This window comes from Clinocottus analis, unplaced genomic scaffold (genome assembly GCF_023055335.1).
Source record: "Clinocottus analis isolate CAN_PGR_092001 unplaced genomic scaffold, fCliAna1.0.p SCAF_11, whole genome shotgun sequence".
NCBI lineage: Eukaryota > Metazoa > Chordata > Actinopteri > Perciformes > Cottidae > Clinocottus > Clinocottus analis.
In genome coordinates this window covers 10,523,405-10,546,363 of record NW_027175832.1, presented here as the reverse complement: position 1 = coordinate 10,546,363, position 22,959 = coordinate 10,523,405, and the positions used below count along the sequence as shown (strand labels likewise).

The following is a 22,959-nucleotide window of genomic DNA, read 5'->3' as shown; positions in this document are numbered from 1 at the left end:
CGGAGAAGAACAAATAAATTAAATCAACTCTTGTTTTCGACAGGTGGAGCTGACCAACATCCAGAAGAAATACTACAGGGCCATTCTGGAGAAGAACTTCTCCTTCCTCTCAAAAGCAGGCGCAGGAGGAGGCGGAGGACCCGGAGGCGGAGGACCCAACGTTCCCAACCTCCTCAACACCATGATGGAGCTGAGGAAATGCTGCAACCACCCCTACCTCATTAATGGTATACAAACACGCACACACATACGCGCACAACTAAGTTTGAAACTCATCACGTCTTTGTGTCCTGATGAACTTTAATTGTCGTCCAACATCCAGGAGCGGAAGAGAAAATTGCAGAGGATTTCAGAGAATCTCACGGCGGCAGGGCGGACATGCCGGACATGGCACTCCAAGCCATGGTCCAGGCCGCCGGTAAGCTAGTGCTCATCGACAAGCTGCTGCCCAAACTGAAGGCGGGCGGACACCGAGTCCTGGTTTTCAGTCAGATGGTCCGCTGCCTGGACATCCTGGAGGACTACCTCATCCAGAAACGGTGAGAGTAGAGACGAGATGTCAGGGACGCCCTGATTTGTTTTGCGACATATTACAGTGTTGAACTTTCTGGGAGGTGACCGATAATAACGTCCACTCTGTGTTCAGATATCCCTATGAACGGATAGACGGCCGAGTTCGCGGCAACCTACGGCAGGCGGCCATCGACCGCTTCTCCAGACCCGACTCAGACCGCTTTGTCTTCCTGCTGTGTACGAGAGCGGGAGGACTCGGCATCAACCTGACGGCAGCAGACACCTGCATCATCTTTGACTCTGACTGGAACCCTCAGAATGACCTGCAGGTATGAACCGCTGTGATTGGCTACAGCATGGAGCCGTTGGAACCCCACTGCTAGATGCAATGTATCTGCCGGCACAGAACAGAAGAGTAAAGGGGGATTTATACTCAAGTTTTATGCAGAGATGCAAGCATGCGAGACACGCAAGGGACCCCCTTGCGTAGTCCCATCAGCCATTTTTCACTTGCGTGCGTCACCCAAAATTTCTGACTATCCGACAAAGCTACGCCAGCCGTTCGCAGCCCGCAAGGCTGTGATTGGTCTGCTAACCACTTCCTTTCTGAGTCTCGCATTTCCGGTTTCATAGCATAATACCGCAGTTTTTAAAAGCCAAAGCAGAAGCACGAACAATGGATCCTGTTGAAGAACGTTTGGCTGAAGAGGTCCGCATATATGAGCATTTATATAACCCGTCTGACGGAGTCTCAGGACACGCAGATGGCGGTAATTTCCTGGAGGGAGGTATCGGTGAATGTCGGCGTGCAGGTTGACTCCAAACGGTCGTTGCGTCACCTACTGTTCTGGCGTATGGAAAAGGCACGGGAACCATAAACCAAAATGAGTCAGTCGATCCAACTGCGTGGCCAGCCTCAGTTGTAGTTGCAAGAGTATATTTTGCCGTTTAGTGACATCCTTTTGTTAGGACGTTTCTGACTCCCTGTCTGCGTCCTCCCCCTCCAGGCCCAGGCCAGGTGCCACCGCATCGGCCAGTCCAAGGCGGTAAAGATCTACCGTCTGATAACCAGGAACAGCTACGAGAGGGAGATGTTCGACAAGGCCAGTCTGAAGCTGGGGCTGGACAAGGCCGTCCTCCAGAGCATGAGCGGACGAGAGAGCGCCAACAACGGGGTGAGGCGCATCACACATCTCACACATCTTCAGATTGTACTCCAAGCCAATCCATTTAATGGTCCATGTGTCAGATAGCTGGTTCTGGGGACGATGTGTTTTTTGTTGGCATTGTACTGGTTCCCTCAACAACAAGCCAATGGGACTTTTCCATTGGATAATTGCAAAAAAAAAAGATTTAAATGTATGATTACTTGCCTATTTTGATCAGCAAGATTATCTTTACAATAAACACTACTTTTAAGATTCCTTTTTTTTTTTTTAATCTCACATTAGGCTAAAAAGGATCTCCACCATGGTCACATGACTTCCCCAACACCAAGCTAATTCGGACTAGTGTTCAGCTGACACTCCCACAATGCTCTTGCTCTTGTCTGATCCCTCTTGTTAGAGCAGGGATGCGAACTCCGATGTCGTCTGTGCAATCACTTGAGACGCTAACATTCCTCATGACATGTGTCCCATCTCTGGTCCAAGGTCCAGCAGTTGTCTAAGAAGGAGGTGGAGGATCTGCTGAGAAAGGGCGCATATGGGGCTTTGATGGACGAGGAGGACGAGGGCTCGAAATTCTGTGAAGAAGACATCGACCAGATCCTCCAGAGACGAACCCACACCATCACAATTGAGTCTGAGGGCAAGGGTTCCACCTTCGCCAAGGTAATGGGATCGCCCCCATTTACTCACATCAATTATATTCTCTTCACACTGTCTGATGATGCGCCGCTGACCAACAAGTTCTCCTCTGTCTACAGGCCAGCTTTGTCGCACCGGGTAACCGAACCGACATATCCCTGCAGGATCCGGACTTCTGGCAGAAATGGGCCAAGAAGGCCGAGCTTGACTTGGACGCCATTCATGGACGGGTATTATATATATTTTTATATATATATATATATATATATATATATATATACTTATATTAGGGCTGAGCAGATTAACGCGTTAACGCAAGATTAATCTGGCAATCCTTTAACGGCGTTAACTATTTGATCATGCGCTAACTGCATGTTGTTGTTTTTTTGCTTCTTTTTTTTGCATTGGGAGGGGCTTATCGCTTTAAATCTCTCCAGACGGCGTAGTTCAGACCTGGCATCTTACAGCTCTTCCAGTCCGGCCTGCGTGAGGTCAATCAAACCTTAAAAAAAATGATAAGATGTACGCTATGAATGCATTAGTACAGCACTGCTTTTACTTTTAAGGCTTTTAATCTAGGTGCACGCGCGCTTCCATAGCCTCACCTACTAACGTGAAAGCACGTATTGTTCTGTAGCTCTCTGTTCTCAACAAACAGCACTGCTCCCACGGGCCGCTTCACCTAAAATGCTTTTAAAAATGCTCACAGGCTACCTGCAGCCTCCGCGTCTCGATTTGAAAGGTAATCGCGCATGCGCAAAACTTCTGACTCTGCGGTTTGATCCACAGTGGCAGAGCACTTTAAGTCAGTATCACTTCTGGATCACGTACTCTCAAAGATAAGAACTTTCCTCACATCACAAGATGTTCATTGCACTTGTTCAAGCAACACAGACTGGACCTTTCTCACTGAGTAAGAAAAACTGAACTCAAAACATAAAAAGCACTTGTTGCTTTTGTATAAAGTGAATCAATTGCTGGTCTTTAACATCTTTAAGGTAAGCAACAGACTGAACATGGACAAAAGAAGGAGTGGTTGGCCCTCACAGGGACCCTTACTACTGAACAGTACCTGTTGAGAAAAAAAAAGAAAAAATATTTATAAACTATATGTATGTATGTTAACTTGCTATTGCTCCAGAGTGCTGTTATATTGTTCTGATAACATTCCTTTAAAATAAAAGCGTGCAATACACTAGTTTTTACTTCATTCAAAATGCGATTAATCGCAGAAAAATCATGTGATTAATAAGTTAATTTTTTTCAACTTTGCCCAGCCCTAATATATGTATATGTATATACACACACAGACACACACACACACACACAAACACACAGCTGTGCATACACACTGTAATCACAAGTAACTGCGGTGTAAACCCCGCCCTCGAGCACACACACAAATGATGTAGCCTTCGAGAGCTATGACAATGTGCTTCCAAATTCTTGGGTGCGCTCATAGTCCTCACACATGCACACACACTCCTGGTGGTGTCCCCTTATGGAAAAAGGGCTAGCAGTAGTAATTAGTCAGCGCTATCACCTTAAGCGAGGAAGAGGAGAAGGGGGGGGGGAGAGAGAGAGAGAGAGAGATATTAATATTGACAGTTGGGAATCTCCTCTCTTCCTTAATTACCCATGTTTCCCTGCTCTCATGTGTGTGTTTGAGCGAGAGAGAGTAAGCTGCTTAGCTCCACTTAACGGAGCGCAGATGCCTGGAGGGTACAGAGATATCACTTAGGCTAGTGCTCACACACAACACACACACACACACACACGCGCGCGCGTGTGCAGACGGGAACACAAGCTTGCTCAAATTCTTACCCACCCGTTGAGTGCTCTGTTAACAGCCATCTTTATATTGTTGCTTTGCTTCCCTGTCTCTTTTTGTATTTGTGTATTTGTACCCTCCTGATTCGCTCGTCTCGTCTCTGGTGGAGGGCCCTCCACTGGAACACTTAATCCAGCTCCAGGAGCGTGAGCACAGGGCTGCCTACTCCCTCCACCGGGATTTCTCATTGTGTGATGTTCAAATGGAAACGACGGCGGCACTCTGTGATAATTGCGGAGCTAACTACTGCCCTGTTTGCGCATATTAATGACCGTGCAAGTAGAGGGATCGGGAGGGGGGGGAATCTAATTAATTGAACAAAAATGTAATTCATTAGGCAACATAATTAATGGCAGTTTGTTTGAGCCGGACAGAAATTTTCTCAGCATCAGGAATGAAACGAGGGCCCGAATATACAATTAATGTGACTTAGTACAGAAGACGGCGTGCACTCTCAGGGTTTGCTCTAGTCATAGAAGTCAGAATGTACAGGACACGTACAAATAGGCCGCCTTACAGGAGTACAGCAGAAGGTGCTTTGCATATTGCTGTGGATGGATTCCAGGCCATCTGTAAATGAAACCAGGTTCTTAGTATACAATAGAAAAAGAAGGGATGAACACTCGGGGACTGTAAAAGTATACAGACCTGACTCTTCTTTTGACTTTTGTCTCCAGAACACGTTGGTGATCGACACGCCGAGGGTGAGGAAGCAAACGCGGCACTTTAGTAGCGCCAAAGAGGACGAGATGCTGGAGTTCTCCGAGCTGGAGAGCGACGAGGACGAGCCGAGCAAGCCCTCGTCCAAACCCCGGCGGGCCCAGGACAAAACCCAGGGGTACCCCCGGTCTGAGTGCTTCAGAGTAGAGAAGAACCTGTTGGTCTACGGGTCAGTTGCATGTTCATGTTTCCTACTGAAGAACCAGATAAGAGCAATGTTGACTGGCTTATTTAGAACAATGAACCCATGAAATCTATTGTAGGAAAAGTGTTTCTTTAAGATTCAGGCCATTGGGGGCCACAGATGATGCCATGAAGAGCGAAAATAATAGTTCATAATAGTTCACACGTCGAAGTGTCTCTGAGCAAGACACCTAACTCCTGGTTGCTCCCCAGGCGCCTCACAGGGCAGCCCACATTTTCTTAATCAAGGATGGGTTAAATACAGAGAAGAATTTCCCCAAGGGGATTAATAAAGTGCACGTTTCTTTTTTTCATAAGTGCTCTGATAAATATGACACTGCAGCCAGCTTAGCTTAATTTTAGATTTTTGTGCAGGTCAAGCTAAAGAGATATTTAATGCGCTGATTGGAGCCAGACTGATTGGGATAGTGTTGTATTTATAACCCGCGCGCTAAATAGAGACGAAAACCCAGTTAGCTCGCGGTGGAGGCAAAGTCACGCTGGCAGGCCATGTGCAAGAACACGCATGTTAATGGATGCATACCTGCACACAGAGCCAGGAGTAGACGGCAACACACTAATCAGACAGGCCTTCAAACAAACCAGTCTCTTCTACGCCAAGCTTTCTATTGTGACTGTGGAGAGCATAGCGCACACACACTAATGTTAAGCCTGTCACAGACTTTTCTAAAACCAAAGGCCATCAGAATTATACCTGTTTTTTGTTGTTGGTTTAAATGATTTAAAACGCATTGACTGTGTCTTCAGGGAATAACTGTAGACAATGCATGTATATTTGTGTTAGAGCTGTAAAGAGAACTGTGTAAGTAAAATGTATATTAACCTGTACAGTGACAAAAGAGCATCTTACCAGTACACAATAACCGCCGCCGTCGTGTACGTTATACTGCGCACACACAGGCAAATTGACACACTTCCACAGACAGTGATTATCGGATGAGCCCGTCCCATTTTCGTGTGTGTGTGTGTGTGTGTGTGTGTGTGTGTGTGTGTGTGTGTGTGTGTGTGTGTGTGTGTGTGTGTGTGTGTGTGTGTGTGTGTGTGTGTGTGTGTGTGTGTGTGTGTGTGTGTGTGTGTCAGCGTTAAGACAGAACAGTGGTACTTGTGAGATGTCAGTGCTGTTATTGTTACAGTCTAGTCTCGTGGCCCGAGGCAGTAGGACACAAAAACAGTCTGATGGGGCACGTCCTCTGCGCTCTTTTCCCATCATCCGTCTCGCCTTCATCCATCATTCTACCCCCTCACATCACTCTAAAATCAGTCAGAGGCAGGTCACACGGTTCAGTGGAGATTTGAAAGCGGCAGTGGAAAGATTTCAGTGGCAAACAGGACCACCACATCAGCCTTTAGATCGCTTGCTCTCTGGAGCTGGTCTACTTACTGTCTGTGTCCGTGAGAGGAAGAGGAGAGAACAAGAAACACAACACACCAAAGCTAGTTGCGTGCCGTCAATGACTTTGTACACTGTTTGCTACCTCGTCATTTGCAACTTCCCACATAGACCAATCGGCAACATATTGAATATAGTAGATGTACATTAACCCTGTCTACAAGTATAGTGTGTTCATCATATCACGCATTGTAGTGTAATTGTCATATAGTTATTGTCTCACTTATCTCTTGATTGGTACAGTGCTGACATTGAGTCCCAAAGCCTGTGCTCCAATTACGTTTGTTTTGGTGATTTAAGTTCTCTTGATAAAAAAATAAACAAACTATTAGAGCAAAATCTAAATTGTTCTAAATTTGCTTTTTTTTAAAAAATTTCTAAACTGTATTTTTGTGTGACTTCTGTGTATTCAATATTTAATTAGAGGCTGACGGTGTGCCTCCCCGTCTGTGTTTTAGGTGGGGCAGGTGGAGCGACATCCTGGCTCACGGCCGCTTCAAGCGGCCTCTGAAGGAGGCCGACGTGGAGACGATCTGCAGGGCCCTGCTGGCCTACTGCCTGCTACATTACCGTGGCGACGAGAACATCAAGAGCTTCATCTGGGACCTGATCACTCCGAGTGCAGACGGGACCACCAAGACGCTGACCAACCACTCCGGTAACACATTTATCGCTTTTCGCTTAAGTTAGACACATTTATCGCTTTTCGCTTAAGTTTACTCGCTCGACTTTATGTGGGTAATTCACTTCATTCGCTTTTTCGCAGCAGACAGGGCGCGTGGATTATCTCTGTGGCTTTTCTCTTTCAAAACCGTTACTATTTCCGCCATCCACCATTGAAATAACCACTAGTTCTGCTTTATAATACTTGGTGTGGAAATTCCACAAACTTTGGAACATCAAAAGCCCTTCTGTTTGGGTTCATAATATTATCTGTAGGCACACACAGCTCCAGGAAGAGCGTCTGAATGACGGCCTCTTCCAGCGCTTCTTCAGGCGGACCAGCAGCAGTTTAATTCATCACCGGCAGAACCGCAGAGCATCTCAACGCTGATTGGCTTTCGAAACTCAGCGTCACGCAAATTTTTCGCAAGAGTTGGAACATTTTAAGTCGTTTGAATGATTCAAATTTTTTGCGACGCGATATTCGCCCCGCGGAAATTTGCATTGTTCACAAACATTTGTATCTGTGCATTGACTTTGCATATGATCTACTCGTGCGAAAAATTTGCAACTCTTTTGGTGTGATAGCAGCATATTACATTTATATTACATAAAAAAATAGTTTCAGTTGTTGTCAACTAAAACTAAAATTAAAATGATAAAAACAAAACTTGAATGTAAATAAAACTAAGATGCATTTTCATTTGAAGAGTAAGATGCTACTGAAGTTCACATTGGTCCAAACAAAAGAAGCTAACCATCAGTTAACAATATTCAGGGACTATTATACACATGCCATTATCATCATAATATTATATATCACTGAAGACAGCAGTGTTTTATCTTGTTTTGTGGATTCAGCTGTTCAGGAATGAGATTTATGCGTTGTCATTTTGGAGAAGTACTCTACCATTGTCTGATCACCTTGTCTCTCCTCCCCCCTTCTCTCCAGGTCTCTCCACTCCAGTCCCTCGGGGAAGGAAGGGCAAGAAGGGGAAGCCCCTAGCCCCGCCTCCGCAGACACCACGAGCTGATTGGCTGGCCAGCTGCAACCCGGACCACTTACTGCAAGAGGATAGCTACAAGAGACACCTGAAACACCACTGTAACAAGTAGGGCTTTCTCATGCGGCACGCACACTCCAAACAGCCAACGGAGGGGCCCAGTGACAGTTCATGAAAGGGTTATTAGTGGATGGATACCGAGCTAATGTGAACGGAGCCGGGGCTTTAACACACACCCACACACACACGCTGGATCACTCCCCGTGGTCAGCTCTCTCTCCTCTGTTGTCAGGGAGATAGGCCTCAATCCCAAGATTTTTTCTTCTTCTTCTTCTTCTTGAGGGGGAAGTTTGTTTGTTTGTGAGTGTGTGTGTGTATCTGGCTGTGTGCCAGGCCAGGTGCTAGGCAGGCAGACCTGTTGGAAGTGGGTGAAAGAACACACACACACACACACACACACACACACACACACACACACACACACACACACACACACTTGGGGGTGATTATGTGGTGCCATCTGCTAGGCTGGAGCACAGCGTTGTGTGGCTAATCAGGCCTGGCACATTGATGGATGAGCTCACACAGCCTGCCAACAATCACACACACGGCAAGTTGTGATGCCATTGGTGCACACACACACACTGCAGAGTGAGTCGCAAGTGACTGGCTTTTATACCCTTCCCCCGTCTTCGCTCCCTCTCCAAAACTTTCTGTCCCCTCTAGCGCCACCGCGCTCTATCCTTTCAATTCTTTTCCTCACTGCTCCTACACACATACACACACACACACTCTCTCTTACTCACTCCCCGGCCCCTCCTCCGTTCTTTATTGGCATTAAATCTTGGTGACAAATCGGGTGACAAATGTTTACAGTGAAGGCGCCTCACCCAGTTAGCAGCGTTAGCAGTGTCAGGAGATGAGATTGGACTCTCCTTCTTCAGCCAAGGCTGAATTGATGCATTCTCCTGGGGATCGGGGGAGGGAGGATGCTGGAAGAGTATAACTCCGACCGGAAACATCTGTGACAAGAAGGCCGTCTAGTTGGCTGTTGGACATCAGGTGTAGAAACGCTGAACACTCTAGTTATTGTATGATTCTGGAGCCGGTGTTTCGTCTCTGTACGTTTCCACCTGAAGAGCTTTAGATCCGGCAACTTTTGCTAGTGTACAGCACGTCCTCCAGTCGAGCCGGGCCAGTGGTTATGAAATGTCATACATCACAGGTTATTAGGAAATGTTAGCAATAACAAGTTGGGAAATGTGTTTTTCTACATTATTTAATTTTTTTTGCATTAGATCAGTGATTGTCAAAGTGGTCTGTGAAGTTTTCAGGTTAATTTATTTCATATCATTATTTATTCTTTAACAAAGGCTTAATAGTTTAAAACTAAACTAAAATGCGTTAATTTTAACGATTGGTTTCATGACAATCAATTCATCAATTAAAAATGGGCTCTACCCAACTTCAAAAGCTCAATGGGACGCCGCCAAATGGTTTATTGACCAAAGATGCAAAGTCGACAGTGAATCAGAACGAAGAAAAACAACAAACCGCTGAATTTTATGAGCTCGAACCAGAGACCGTTAATTAAACACGCCACTGAAGAAATATTTTCTGGTGATCAACGATTGACAGGGTGTTTTGGGACTGCAAAGATTCCAATGACCCAGATCAATTCTTCCACCGTAACTCCAACAACCATCCCATCAGCTAACGCAGAGGTTCTCGTTTTCTAGCAAAACTAATTGACTCTGTGTTGCAGGGTGTTGCTGCGGGTGAGGATGCTGTACTACCTGCGACAGGAAGTCATCAGCGACCAGGCCGATCGCATCCTGGAAGGAGCTGATTCCAGGTCAGTAAACACTTCTCTCTGTCTGCCATGTCAGTTTTCCATTTTTCTCTTTTCACTTTAAACAAACAAATCTGCCGATGTCACGCTGTTGGTGGTCTGTTTTATTGTGAGAAGGAAAACAACTGTACTGTTCTGATACTTTTGTCTAGACCCCTAATTTTATAACCTGATATTAGATCCAAACCCAAAAAAAGAACACCTGATTCATCCTGTAGTTTTGTTTAGTTTTTCCTTGAAGACAACACTGTTTACAGCCGACTGAAAGCCTTTCATGTATCGGATGCATCATGAAAGAGAGTTGAGAGATGGATATTTATATGAACGTGTGATGAATTATTACTTGAGTGTATTTCTGTCTGTTCTAGTGGCCTCTTTGGCTGGTTTCTTTCTATTCTGACAGATACAACACAGTTTCTTTATCTGGGGAAAAGCAGCTTTTTATCAGTTTTTGACCCATTTAAAGCTTTCCCTTTCCCCTCCGCGTGGACAGCGTTTTTTGCCGCTCTGCTCGGGGTCTTCCAGTCTGAGGCGGTCCGAGGCGGAGGTCTCATTCTGACGGCTCTGTCGCCGCTTCCTTCATCGTCTTCTCCGTCACGAGACACTTTTCTTGCCATCTGTCCATCTCTCTCTTCCTTTCTCTCTGCAGTCCACTTTAGTCTCTCATCAGCTCCCATCCCCCCTCTCTCATCACCCTTTCACCCAGATGTGACTGCATTTATAATGTGGAGCACGTGCACTTCATGTTGATCTCTCCCCCTCCCCGCTAGCTCACTTGCTCTCTCTACCTCCCCCCTCAATGGCTACTGGTGTGTGTGTGTGTGTGTGTGTGTGTGTGTGTGTGTGTGTGTGTGTGTGTGTGTGTGTGTGTGTGTGTGTGTGTCGGTGCTTGCCAGACGTGAGCATACGGGGTGCCATCGTGCCAACATATGCCAGGGGGATTTAGCATGCCAGTCTTGGCGCGCACGTGTGCGTGTGTGTTGCCAGGCCGGGCATGCTGCTGTTTACAGAGATAAGGGACCATTTTCCTGGTTTCTTCTTCCCTCCTGTCACCCTCTGTCTCTCTGCTTCCATTGTGCATTGTACCCTTTCTCTCCAGAACTAGCTGGGAACACCATTTTCTACCTTCTTTCCATAATGGAGGCTTCTTTCTTTTCTCTTTTCTTTTTTGGTACCACAACATTAAAAAACACACACACACACACACACACTCATTATCACTATTGTCAGTTTGGGATTTAAATGCATGGAGAGTTTCTGATCAAATAACTGGTTCTAGTTTGGGGGAAAGCGAGCGCTCATAAGCTCATATTCTTGAGTTTAGCTGCTCTGTCATTTGTTGCTCTGTGTTCCTAAAGGCCGGGATGAAAACAGGAGTTAGTTCCTCACTGATTTAACGACACGAACGTAGTGCTGTGGACTCACGGTGGCGGCAGAACCAGAGTCCTTCAGCGAGAAGTTCGGCTAACGCAGCCTGTAACCGCCGGTGGAGTAGATAAGTCTTTCTCACTTCTAGTTCTCGGCCCTCGGCTCGATGCTAGTGGGTCAGTTTATCAGACTTTGCAGCTCCCTCTAGGCTTGATGCAACTATTTGACACGAGCAACAGTGCTCCTGAACACCTGGAAATAAACACTCCTTTATAAAGATTTCGTCTTAACTGGTCCCTAAAACACCAATGGGGGCCAAAACTACCTCCAATGATGATACGACACACCTTTAGAGCTTGTGTGTACGACATTAATAGAGAAGTGAGCCAGCCCTCCACTGGATATGCTGCGGTGCAAAGTGGACGTTTCTAATTATGATGATCTGTAGATGCTCCAACTGTGCTTGTCCAGCAAGATCAGTGCCCTAATTCTACTTAATGAAATCCCACATGGCCTAGAGGCTGTTCATTTCCTCAGTGATGGTTTGTGTCTTCTCTATATGAGCGTGGATAAAGAGATCTGATATGACGCTACCCTACCAGAGACTGTTAATATTTGGTCTAAGCTCATATGAAGCTTGAATAGGTTAATATTAGGGCTTTTCGCAATTAGTGTCAGAAACCCACATGAAGTGTATAATACATGGCGTCCCCAACAGTATCCATACATTGAATCAGGGAGCATGCTCTGCAACTCAGACATCCCCAAGAATTGGACAAAACATGTCAATATGTTCATATGCTTTCAGTAATTCTCGGACTTCAGACAAATTGCCCTTTGCAGAGTTACTGCAAAATACAGTATTCCATTTCCTTCAATGTGCTTGTTAACCCTGTGTGTTTACAAAGCTATGCGTAGGTTTGGATGTTACTTAGACCGTCTGGTTCTTCTCAGTTTGTTTTCGCATCAAAGTTTGGGGCAGCTGCCTAATTCCAAAACACAGGACTTGGGCAGCTACCAAGAGACATTTGAACCTTGAGGGAGCATGAGGCAGTACTTCCTGTTTCAATTATTATTATTATTATTATTATTATTATTACACACACACAAACAGTATATTTTGTGTTTATATCTTCACAGTGAGCTGGACATCTGGATCCCTCAGCCGTTCCACGCCGAGGTCCCGGCCGATTGGTGGGACAGCGAGGCCGACAAATCCCTGCTCATCGGCGTCTTCAAGCACGGTAAGAAAGCCACAGAACCCGTCCTCCCAACACGGTCGACACAACGTGGAGACACAGCGAATGCAAAAGGAACATCGCACACACCCCCAAGCATCATGTCAGCACCATCGCTCTCACACACACACACGCACACACACACTCATTCTCACACACAGAGATTCCCTCACAGAGACTCACTCACCGAGACTCGCTCCGGTGGTTTCCAACCCAACAAACATGACGTGAGCACACACACACACACACACACACACGTCAAGTTCAAACTGGGCGAGGGCACACGCAAACACATCCCACCCACTTCTGCTGCCACTGGTTGATTGGTGTTGCTATGGTGATAGCGGTACGCAGCTGGCAGGCTCAGTGTGCTATCGGGAGTGTGATTGATGGCTGGTTTCACCGGGAGCCGCTGGGTGTGGGAGGGGGTACGGGGGGAACGGGCACATGTGTGTGTATTTCTGCTTTGGCAGGTAGATACAGGTGTTTGTCACAGATGATGGTAATGATGATAATGATAATAATACCAAACTAATTTCCCTTTTTTTCCATTTGCTGATATTAACGTTGAGTAGCGTAGGTCTCTGCTGACTGACTGTGACTCCCAGCGTCTGCAAACTGTGGATGGAGACCCTCATCCATATTAATTTGGCATAATTGTCATAATTTTATCATCATTGCCACCCTCTATGATTCAATTAGGACACACAGGGATACAAAAGGGCTCACCCATAGTTAATCATAATCCTCTTTCACTTTAGAGGCCCGTGGGGTGGGGGGCCCTAACACACAAAAAAATGCAACACACACACACAGAGGAAAGTGATGGCCTGTAAGGCCTCGATGATTAACGTTTGGCTGCAGGCAGAGAGGTGTGTGTGTGTGTGTGCGCGTGTGCACGCGTGTGCGCGCGTGTGTGCGTGCATACGTCAGACGGTTAGGGAACAATCCGCCACATCTTCCATAATTGAAATGTGATGGAGAGAATGAAGGAAGGAGGAATGAATGGAAGGGTTTCGTGTCTCCTCCTCTCCTTCGACCTGTCCTCACCTCTCTCACTTCCTCCTATTTCTTTCCTTTCCCCCTCATATCACCTGCTCCTCTGAAATTTCCCCTCATTCCTTCAAACCTCCTCCTCCTCCCCTTCACTGTGTGTCTCTGTGGGATCTGCACATTCTAATCTGTTCTGCTTGAATGCCCATAACGGACAAACACACACACACACACACACACACACACACACACGTGTTTCCCACACCCACTAGCTCACTTTCACAGACGCCATGACACACACACTTTTCCCTCTTCATCCTTTCTCTCTCCCTGTCTCTTTCTGACACAAATGAGCACCTGCAGACTCACTTGGATAAGCGCACGCACACACACACACACACACACACACACACACACACACACACACACACACACACACACACACACAAAACGGCGGCAAGGTTGCACACACACACTTGCGGACTGTCTGTCTTGTCAGCAACTGGCTCCTGGGGTCTGCCCTTCTGCTGCTGTTTTTGTCTACTCCTTCATTTAATTTCGTGTGTGTTTGTGCGTGTGTTTGGGGCATCATGTCTGTCTAGGAGTGAGCTAAAAAGCACAAGCCCCCCTCCCTCCGCCTAGGAGTTTTCCTATCTGAGTGCGTGTTTAGTCAGAAGCGGACTCGTCACTAACTAAAGTTGACTTCATGGCCTACATATTTTTTATCGCCTCCTCTTCAGGCTATGAGAAGTACAACTCAATGCGCGCTGACCCCGCCCTGTGCTTCTTGGAGAGGGTGGGCATGCCCGATGCCAAGGCCATAGCCGCTGAGCAGAGGGGCGCCGACATGATGGCAGATGGCATCGAGGGGTAAGCGAGCGAGTCTGTGATTCGTCCCTTTCGAAAACCTTTTCCCCCCTTTTCATTCTCCACATTCTACTCTCGTCTATTAGCTTAAAATAGTATTAAATAGTGAATTATTTAGATTTAAAGCATAGTCCAGCGTGTCCAATAGTTGTGGCTGGAAGCAGGTGTAGGTCCACATGTTTTGTGTTTAAACTGCTGCCAATTTAAAGGAAGTTGCCTTTACTCTCATGGTGATTGCAAATCCCTTGAGTTAAACTTGAGCCTCAGTTAGTGTGTCTTAATGTTGCCTTTTCACCTTCTTTTAACACGTGTGTTGCTTGTTGCTAGTTACTCAAATATAACCCCCTCTCCAACCCCCCCCACCTCTACAGTGAGGATGAGGATCCAGAGTACAAGCCACTGCGGATGCCTTTTAAAGACGACATGGACGACTTCACCAACTCTCCACTAGACGACAATGTGGAAGTTGAAGCGGAAGGTAAAATTTGAGTTGACGGGAAAGGGACGCGGAGGGGGGGGTGTTACTACTTCATTACAATGTGCGCACAGTTTTCGTGCAAAATCGTGTCTTTACTATAACCTGAACCAACCCCCGCAAGATCTCACAAACCTTCTTAAAATTCTTAACAATAGAAAACTGAAAAAGATCTGATGAGGTTCCTTGCATCTCTCTCCTGTCGTGTAGCCAAATCTGGTGAGAACGGTCAAGGTGTGGGCGGAGCCTCGAGCGCCAATGAGCGGCTCTACTGGCCGGCGGCCTCGGCTCTTACCGCACGCCTCCGGCGCCTCATCACAGCCTACCAGCGCTCCAATCGCAGGGAGCAGCTCCGCCAGGAGGCGCTCAGCAGACCCGATGGGCGGCGCCGGCGGCGCAGGGAGTTCCTGCCCGCCATCGGCATGGTTACCGACGCAGGAGGAGCGGCGTCTTACATCCAAGATGGAGCAGCAGTGTTCCTTACAGACGGAACCCAGTATCTGACTAAAGGAGGTGCCTATTTTGCCAAAGGCGGGCAGTTCATGCCGGAGGCATCGCCAGTGATGACCGCCAGCTCGCTGATGACGGATGGAGCCATGTACTACAAGGAGAGGCGACAGAGGTATTTATTAGATGCACCCTATATTCCATAATGTTGAATCAAATCCTGTGTTACTCTTTTTAGATTTACTCATAGATTGATGTTTTTCTTACAGATGGACTCGCCGTGAGGAGGCTGATTTCTACCGCGTGGTGTCAACCTTCGGAGTTGTCTTTGACACCCAGCGTCATAAATTCGACTGGGCGCAGTTCAGGGCCTTCGCTCGACTCGACAAGAAAACAGACGAGAGCCTGGAGAAATACTACTACTCATTCATCGCCATGTGTAAACGCGTCTGCAGGATGCAGGTCAAGACTGAAACGGGTAAGAGGGGACGTTACTACTAAGCCGAAGGGCAAAGAAAGAAAAATAAGCCAATAGGACATTTTGTCGTTACAAAAAAAATGCAATGGATTGTCTTCGTCTCTTCCCTCGTCAGAACTCCCAGACCCAACCCTGATCATCGACCCCATCACAGAGGAGCGCGCCTCCCGCACACTGTACCGCATCGAGCTGCTCCGGCGCATTCGGGAGCAGGTCCTTCCCCACCCGCTGCTCTCGGAGCGCCTCAAGCTCTGCCAGCCCTCCCCGGACCTCCCCGAGTGGTGGGAGAGCGGCCGCCACGACAAGGACCTCCTCCTGGGGGCTTCCAAGCATGGCGTGAGCCGGACAGACTACCACATCTTGAACGACACCACCCTGGCCTTTCTGGACGCCCACCAGCGCTTCACCGGCCAGAGGGGGGCCGGCGCCAACGCGGCGGCTCAAGGGGAGATCACCAAAGCGGGGATGGGATTGGCGGAGAGCAATGCTGCACCTCTCCTCACTGCTGCAGAACTGGCGAGCGCTGAAGCGGCTGCCAAGGTAGCCATTATCGCAACTAAAGAGGAGCAGCAGGAGGAGGAGGAGGGCGGCAACAAAGGGAAGGAGCTGAAACTGGAAACGGAGCAAGGAGATGACAACATTCCACCTATCAAGACTGAAACTGTTGATGATGATGAGGGAATCGAGGGAGAGGTCGAAGAGGGGAAAGAGGAAAACGCTGCTCAGCCAAGAATTGAGGTGAAGGAAGAGGAGGAGGCCCAGCTAAAAGTGGAAGAAGAGAAGGAGGATGAGCCAAGCGGAGAAGAGACAACCTCCAAGCCGACAGATGACCAAGACCAAGACAAAGACATGACCGCAGAGGAGAAGAGCTCGACTCCAGCCGACTCTGTCGGGGACCAAACGGAAGCGTCTGCCGAGCTCTTGGAGCACCCCGACACCTCTCCCAAAGATCTACCAGGGCACAAGGCAGCAGAGCAGGAGGATTGGGAGGAGAAGGAGCACCCAGAGTCTCCTAAATCTCCAAAGTCAGCCGACACCGAGAAAAGCCCCGAGGATGAGGAGGACAGGATGGATGAAGATGACAAATCTGAGAAATCTTCTCAGGCTGAAGGTATGGAGGAAGTTTATTGACCTCAGTGTGGAGGAAGTCAGTCATTGATCTCAGTGGAACTTTAGATTTAGTTTCCAGAAGAGATGATGAGATGTTCTCATTGTAGTCTTCTTAACCGTTCTCTTGTGTATTACGTTTATTTCCCCATTTGTCGACCCTTCGTCATTGCTGGTGTCATCTGGTGTTTTAATAATATATTTGGATCCCCTGGTAACCATTTGTGTAAAACCATTTTTAGTTAAGAGCAGCGACGTAATTCTACCTTCTCTCCTCCCCCGCACAGCGAGCGCTGCGTCCGAGCAGAAGAACTTTGACGAGGAGAGCATCGCTTCGCTGAGCACCTCAGCCCAAAACGAAACCCGAGACGGGTTCTGCCCCGACGACCTGCCAGAGACCTCTGCTCTGCAGGCCTTACAGGACCGCGCCTACGCCTTCTCATTCTGGCCCAAGGTGAGTCTCAACGTTAGCTGAGGAGAGCCGGGTACTGATCAGTTACTTCAAATGCGTTGCTGCACTTTGCCGAATCGTCCGTCATCACATGTCCACTCTGCCCCCAACAGGATCGAGTGATGATCAACAGGATGGATAACATCTGTGATGCCGTCCTGAAGGGCAAGTGGCCCGTAAACAGGCGCCACATCTTCGACTTCCCCAGCAACCTGTTGCCAGGGCAAGGCTCTGTCGTCACCACCGCCACTACCTCCGTCTCCACGGTGACCGAGAGCCCGCTGCAGAGGCGGAGCCTCGCCGAGCTGACGATGGCCGGCATCCACACAGCTTACAGTGGGAGTGAAGATAAAGCACTGTCGCCACAGGTTAACGTGAGTGCTTGTGCAGATGTTTTTTTAAATTTTATCCATAAACACAATGCAAATATTTATTTGAATTATTTCAAAAAAGAAATATTAAACTCTCGAGTCCCAGTAACCGGTGAAACGGTTTACCTGACGTTGCAGGAGGACGCTCTAAGCCTGACGGCGCCTCGCCAGAGGAGAAGGAGGAGGAGGAAGATCGAGATTGAGGCGGAGAGGGCGGCCAAGAGACGCAACTTGATGGAGATGGTGGCTCAGCTGAGAGAAAGCCACTCTGCCACCGAGTCCCAGAGCCAAGCAATAGACCTCACCAAGGTGACAGACAGAGCTTCTTCGGGCATTTCCACCATTCATTTGTTTGTCACATGTACTTTATCACAGAATGTGGCTATTCACAGCAAAAAGGTTACTTTCAGTAGGAGGTTGATTTATATTCATTTGTTGTGAGCTTTCGCACCGCGAATAACAGTATAAACCAATCACGTAGTGCCAGACGTGTAAAACCAAGTTCATGAACTAAATCTAAATATTTGCTGTTCAGGGCATGCACCATCATCACAAGGCCTCTCCCTCATTGGCCGGCTTCCCCAACGCCCTGGTGACCAGCAGCCCCTCCCTCAAGGCCCAGATGGAGTTGCTGCAGCAAGCCCCGCCTTCCGGACACAGAGCTAACGGCTCGCTGGAGGCCGACCTGCCCATCATGAGGAGGAGGCGGGGTCGCAGGAAAAATGTGGAAGGCCTGGAGCTGCTGTTCATGGGCAACAAGCGAGCAGGAGGGGTATGAAGAGTTTCCTTTGAACAGACGGCAGAGACGTTAGCTTTGCACCGACACAAGACCATATGAGCGTCTGCTTTAAATTAATCTTTCCCTTTTCCCCCGTTCTGTGTACCTCTTGACGTTAAGGATGACGCCGATGGGACAAAGGTCTCGAGTGCAGAAGGGGTTCAGGATTCGGCCCGGGCCCACAGAGCCCTCACCCTCCCAGAGCAGAGCCCCAGTGCCAGGCCTCTAGCTGCCGGCAGTCTGGAGGAGGAAGAGGCAGCGGTTTCCAACAAAGAGCTGGGAGAGTGGCTGAGGCAGCACCCGACATACACCATGGACATGGCTGGATTCACACCAGTACGGCTTTTTCTTTATATTTTTCATCTTCTTCACCTTAAGCCCTTTGTTAGTGTCGTCCCCTCCAGTTTTATTCTGCTGGTGGTCTTGTCTCTAAGCCACGAGTTATTGACACCCCCCACCCTGTATGTCCTCTTCCTACAACAGAAGAGCGAGGATGTACTGTCTCAGTTCTCCAAGCCCAAGCAGAAACGCCACCGCTGTCGGAACCCCAACAAGATTGACATCAACACCCTGACCGGAGACGAGAGAGTGCCGGTGGTGAACCGGCGCAACGGACGCAAGGTAAGCAGACCAAGGATCTCTCCTCAGGCCCGGAGACAGTGCCATCTCAGAAATGGCTTTCCAAGAAAAACTCATTGACATCTTCCTTTCCTCAGATGGGCGGAGCCATGGCTCCTCCAATGAAGGAACTTCCCAGATGGTTGCTGGAGAACCCGGAGTATTCTATTGCCCCCGATTGGACGGACATTGTCAAACAGTCGGTGAGTAGCAAAGACGACGCCTGTGAGGCCGTTACAGATAAAGTGGTGGTGCATCATTGGTCGATTCACACTTCCTAACACACCTTCCCCACCACACAGGGTTTCCTCCCGGAGGCCATGTTTGACCGCCTGTTAACCGGCCCTGTCGTCAGGGAGGAGGGCGTCCGGAGGCGAGGGCGACGACCGAAATCTGAGATCGCAAAGGCCGCCGTCGCCGCCCAGGCAGCGGCTGCAGCTCATGCAGCCCAGGCATCACTGGCCTCGGCTGCTTCTTCTGCAGGTACGTACTGCTGAGACTTTATTCATCTCTCTCTCTCACTCTTTCTTACTCACTCACATACACAAAGATGGTCACTTTCTGTAACATTACTTTTTTTTAACACCTCAACTATCAAATCAAGTCTGCGTAAGATAATGGAACTTTATAGCAGATTTTGTTTGTGCTGAAAGATGGAGCTTTATTTTGTGTGTGTGTGTGTGTGTGTGTGTGTGTGTGTGTGTGTGTGTGTGTGTGTGTGTGTGTGTGTGTGTTTGTGTGTGTGTGTGCGTGCGTGCGTGTGTGTCTGTGCGTGCACTCTCAGGTGGAATCAACCCTCTGCTGTTGAGCAGTCTGTTCGGTGGGATGGACCTGTCGTCCCTGCAGAGCCTCCAGTCTCTCCAGTTGGCGGCCGGTCTGATGGCGTTCCCTCACACCTCCGACCCCAAGCAGGCCGCCGCTGCCGCCTCCATGCTGCCCCTCATGCTGCCCGGTATGGGAGGCCTGCCCAACATGGCCGCCCTCCCCAACATGTTCAGCCTAGGCGGCCTGTTCGGCGGCAACCTGGCTGCAGCTGCCGCCGCCGCATCAAACTCCTTCGCAGCCACGACACAGAACACCAACGGAACAATGGAGGGCGAGGGAGGAGATAGTGACGAGACTGTGACGTCCAAGAGGAAGAGACATGAAGAGGGAGAAGACTTTGAAGAAGGAGGAGATGACGATGACGACGAGGAGGAGGCTGAGGGTAATGGAGAAGGAGCAAAGAAGTCGAGGAAGAAGGAGAAGTCTGTCTCCACCAAAGCTCCTCGTCTCCCGGCCACCGATTCGTCGGCCGAGGCATGCAGCAATGGCGACGCCACGGCGCTGCTGGCTGCAGCCGGCATGTCGGCCAACTCGTTGGCGTTTAACCCCTTCCTCCTCTCCACCATGGCCCCTGGCCTCCTCTACCCCTCCATGTTCCTACCTCCAGGCCTCGGGGGGCTCAGCCTGCCAGGCTTCCCCACCGCCTCCACCCTGGCCGAGCTGCAGAACGCCATGGCCGGAGCGCTGGGGGGCAACGTCGTTACCACAAACCCCCCGAAAGACGAGGAAGAGGAGGAAGAGGAGGAGGAGAAGGCTGAGCTGAACGCCTCGGAGGTGAAGGAGGGAGGAAAGAGTGACTTGGAGGAGGAGGAGGATGGAGCGGAGGAGACGAGAGGAGACGATTCAGTACTGGAGGATGCTGGAATGGTGGAGGAGGAGGAGGAGGAGGCGGCGGAGGAGGAGGAAGAGGAGGCAGCGGCAACGTCTCCTCAGAAGAACAAGAGTGACTGAAATAAAACCACAAAGTGACTGGCCTTTGGACATTTTCTCTCTTCCCCGCCACGTTTACACGCCTTCACCAGAAAAACCCAAACTCTTACCAATCCTGGTTTATTTTTTTTCTCTCCTTTTACATTGTCGTTGTTGATTTATCTCACTATTTGTTGTTACTTTTTTTCCAAGCAGGTATATTTACTACGCGTCAGAGAGAACGAGGTGTGCGTGTGTTAAGTTAAATCTCTCTGGTCGATAGTTTAGTCAGGGAAAAATCCTCGCAGCCGCTCCCTCAGAGCTCGGCTCCTCCTGTGCGCACGGTGAACGGTGCACCCCCGCTTTTCTCTCCCCACGATCCTTCAAATAGGACTTCACAAAGTTCCAGTAGTGCATTTATTGTTGTTGTTATTATTATTATTATTGCTGCTGCTTTCAGCTCTCAGATCTTCTGGACTGTTTTGTTGTTGGAGTCATTCTTTCTAACATCAGTTTTCAAAGAAAAAGAAAAAAACATTACAGTTTGCCCCCAGCTTGTCTGTCTGACAACGCTGCCGCAAAAGGAATTGTGGGTAATGTAGTTGATTTCAGCTGTTCTGTTTCAGAGCAGATTGTTTTTTTTCTTTTTCTTTTTTTCTAGTTCTCACATATCAGACCAGGTAGACTCTGAGGAGGAAAAGCGGACTGGATTAGAACTCAGTCACACACACACACACACACAGACACACAACCATACTTGATCATTAGCTGCACACACTCACACATTCAGATGTCCACCACTACACACACTAAACCCTGAAACCCCCTCTGTCATGTGACTGTTTTGTGGGAGGACAGCTGTTTTCCTTCTGAGCGTGTGAATGCACACTGAACCAATACTGTTAACCCAGTCCCACACTGTTTGAATGCCAGTCTTTGAGTCTTTCCACTGCCACGTCTGAATCCTGTGTCTCTCTCTTGGGGCGGCTGGTTTTGTGCTCATGGGGGGCGGGCGGGCTGGGTCCGGCCCCAATCAGGCCTTTCCGTCAGCCGTCCCCGGTTGGAGTTTATTTGTTTCTGTGAATGGGTTCGGAGCGGTGGTCCACACAGGGATGTGATGTTTCAGGTGTATTCTTTAAATGGGGTGGAGGGGGAGCACATGCAATGGTTTATTTTTAATTCTTCATTCCCCGGTCGCTGCCACATTCACTGCTTTTTTTTGATGATCCGTTTGCCCCCCTCATGTCCCGGTAGCTTCAGACCAAGTGCTGCTCCCTAGTGACCTTCTCTTAAGACTGTTTCTCTAGTCACACACACTGACACCAGGCCTGGCCAGAACAGGACTGAGACACACTTTTCAACCGAGTTTCCACTTGAAGTTTAACTCGAGTCTTTTAAACGCTCGAGAAGCGCATGAGGCGCCCGATTCGTTTCCGTTTCGTTTTTTGTTGTTTTCCCCCTGAGGCCAGTTCACATGTCGGAAGCGAATCGAGTGCCGCGAGTGGTTTAAATATTTGAAAGTCCATTCAAATAGAAATCTATATAAATACACACACACAAACAGACACACACACACAGACACAGTGGCCAGGTCATGTTAACATTTGCTATCACAGCCACCCCAGCAGATGCAGAGAGGGAGAGAGAAAGGGGGACGGAAGGGAAGATCCGTTTGTTTCCCCTTCAAGTTCCTCGTTCTCCCGTCTAATGCTGAGACAGCAATAACCAAGGCAGCTTTTGAATGTTCCAACGTCACTCTCCCAACACACACACACACACACACACACACACACACACACTATATGAATAACCACAAGTGTCGTATGAATAGAAAAAACTAAACAAAAAACTGTAAATGATGACAAATAAGTACTGCAATCAATTTGTCTCACTCTGTTCCTGTTGATGCACTGGTGTTAAAGAGTTAAAATAATCAGGTACCTTTATTACTTAGCTACTTTTTCTTGAAAAAAAAATGGACTTTTTGTTACTTTTAGCCAGCAAGCTGAAGAGCATTACCTCAAAATTCTTATCTAGCCTTGAAGTTTA

At 48.4% G+C, this 22,959-nt stretch overlaps 1 protein-coding gene across 1 annotated transcript in view; it reads left to right on the top strand.

The window, feature by feature from the left end:
- The window catches only part of chd7 (chromodomain helicase DNA binding protein 7), a 71,901-nt gene extending 49,189 nt beyond the window's left edge, over positions 1–22,712 (top strand). Inside the window, exons 17-41 of the mRNA XM_068571663.1 lie at positions 44–227; positions 323–539; positions 647–842; positions 1,521–1,688; positions 2,166–2,345; positions 2,441–2,551; positions 4,830–5,041; positions 6,925–7,124; positions 8,082–8,241; positions 9,899–9,988; positions 12,494–12,597; positions 14,325–14,454; positions 14,823–14,929; positions 15,137–15,548; positions 15,643–15,851; positions 15,967–16,962; positions 17,246–17,412; positions 17,523–17,783; positions 17,919–18,089; positions 18,316–18,552; positions 18,679–18,894; positions 19,042–19,179; positions 19,275–19,379; positions 19,479–19,659; positions 19,961–22,712. Coding sequence (XP_068427764.1) covers positions 44–227; positions 323–539; positions 647–842; positions 1,521–1,688; positions 2,166–2,345; positions 2,441–2,551; positions 4,830–5,041; positions 6,925–7,124; positions 8,082–8,241; positions 9,899–9,988; positions 12,494–12,597; positions 14,325–14,454; positions 14,823–14,929; positions 15,137–15,548; positions 15,643–15,851; positions 15,967–16,962; positions 17,246–17,412; positions 17,523–17,783; positions 17,919–18,089; positions 18,316–18,552; positions 18,679–18,894; positions 19,042–19,179; positions 19,275–19,379; positions 19,479–19,659; positions 19,961–20,952 — 6,144 coding nt within the window. The 3' untranslated portion in view covers positions 20,953–22,712. The remainder of the gene's footprint in view (positions 1–43; positions 228–322; positions 540–646; positions 843–1,520; positions 1,689–2,165; positions 2,346–2,440; positions 2,552–4,829; positions 5,042–6,924; positions 7,125–8,081; positions 8,242–9,898; positions 9,989–12,493; positions 12,598–14,324; positions 14,455–14,822; positions 14,930–15,136; positions 15,549–15,642; positions 15,852–15,966; positions 16,963–17,245; positions 17,413–17,522; positions 17,784–17,918; positions 18,090–18,315; positions 18,553–18,678; positions 18,895–19,041; positions 19,180–19,274; positions 19,380–19,478; positions 19,660–19,960) is intronic.
- The last annotated feature ends 247 nt before the right edge of the window (positions 22,713–22,959 follow it).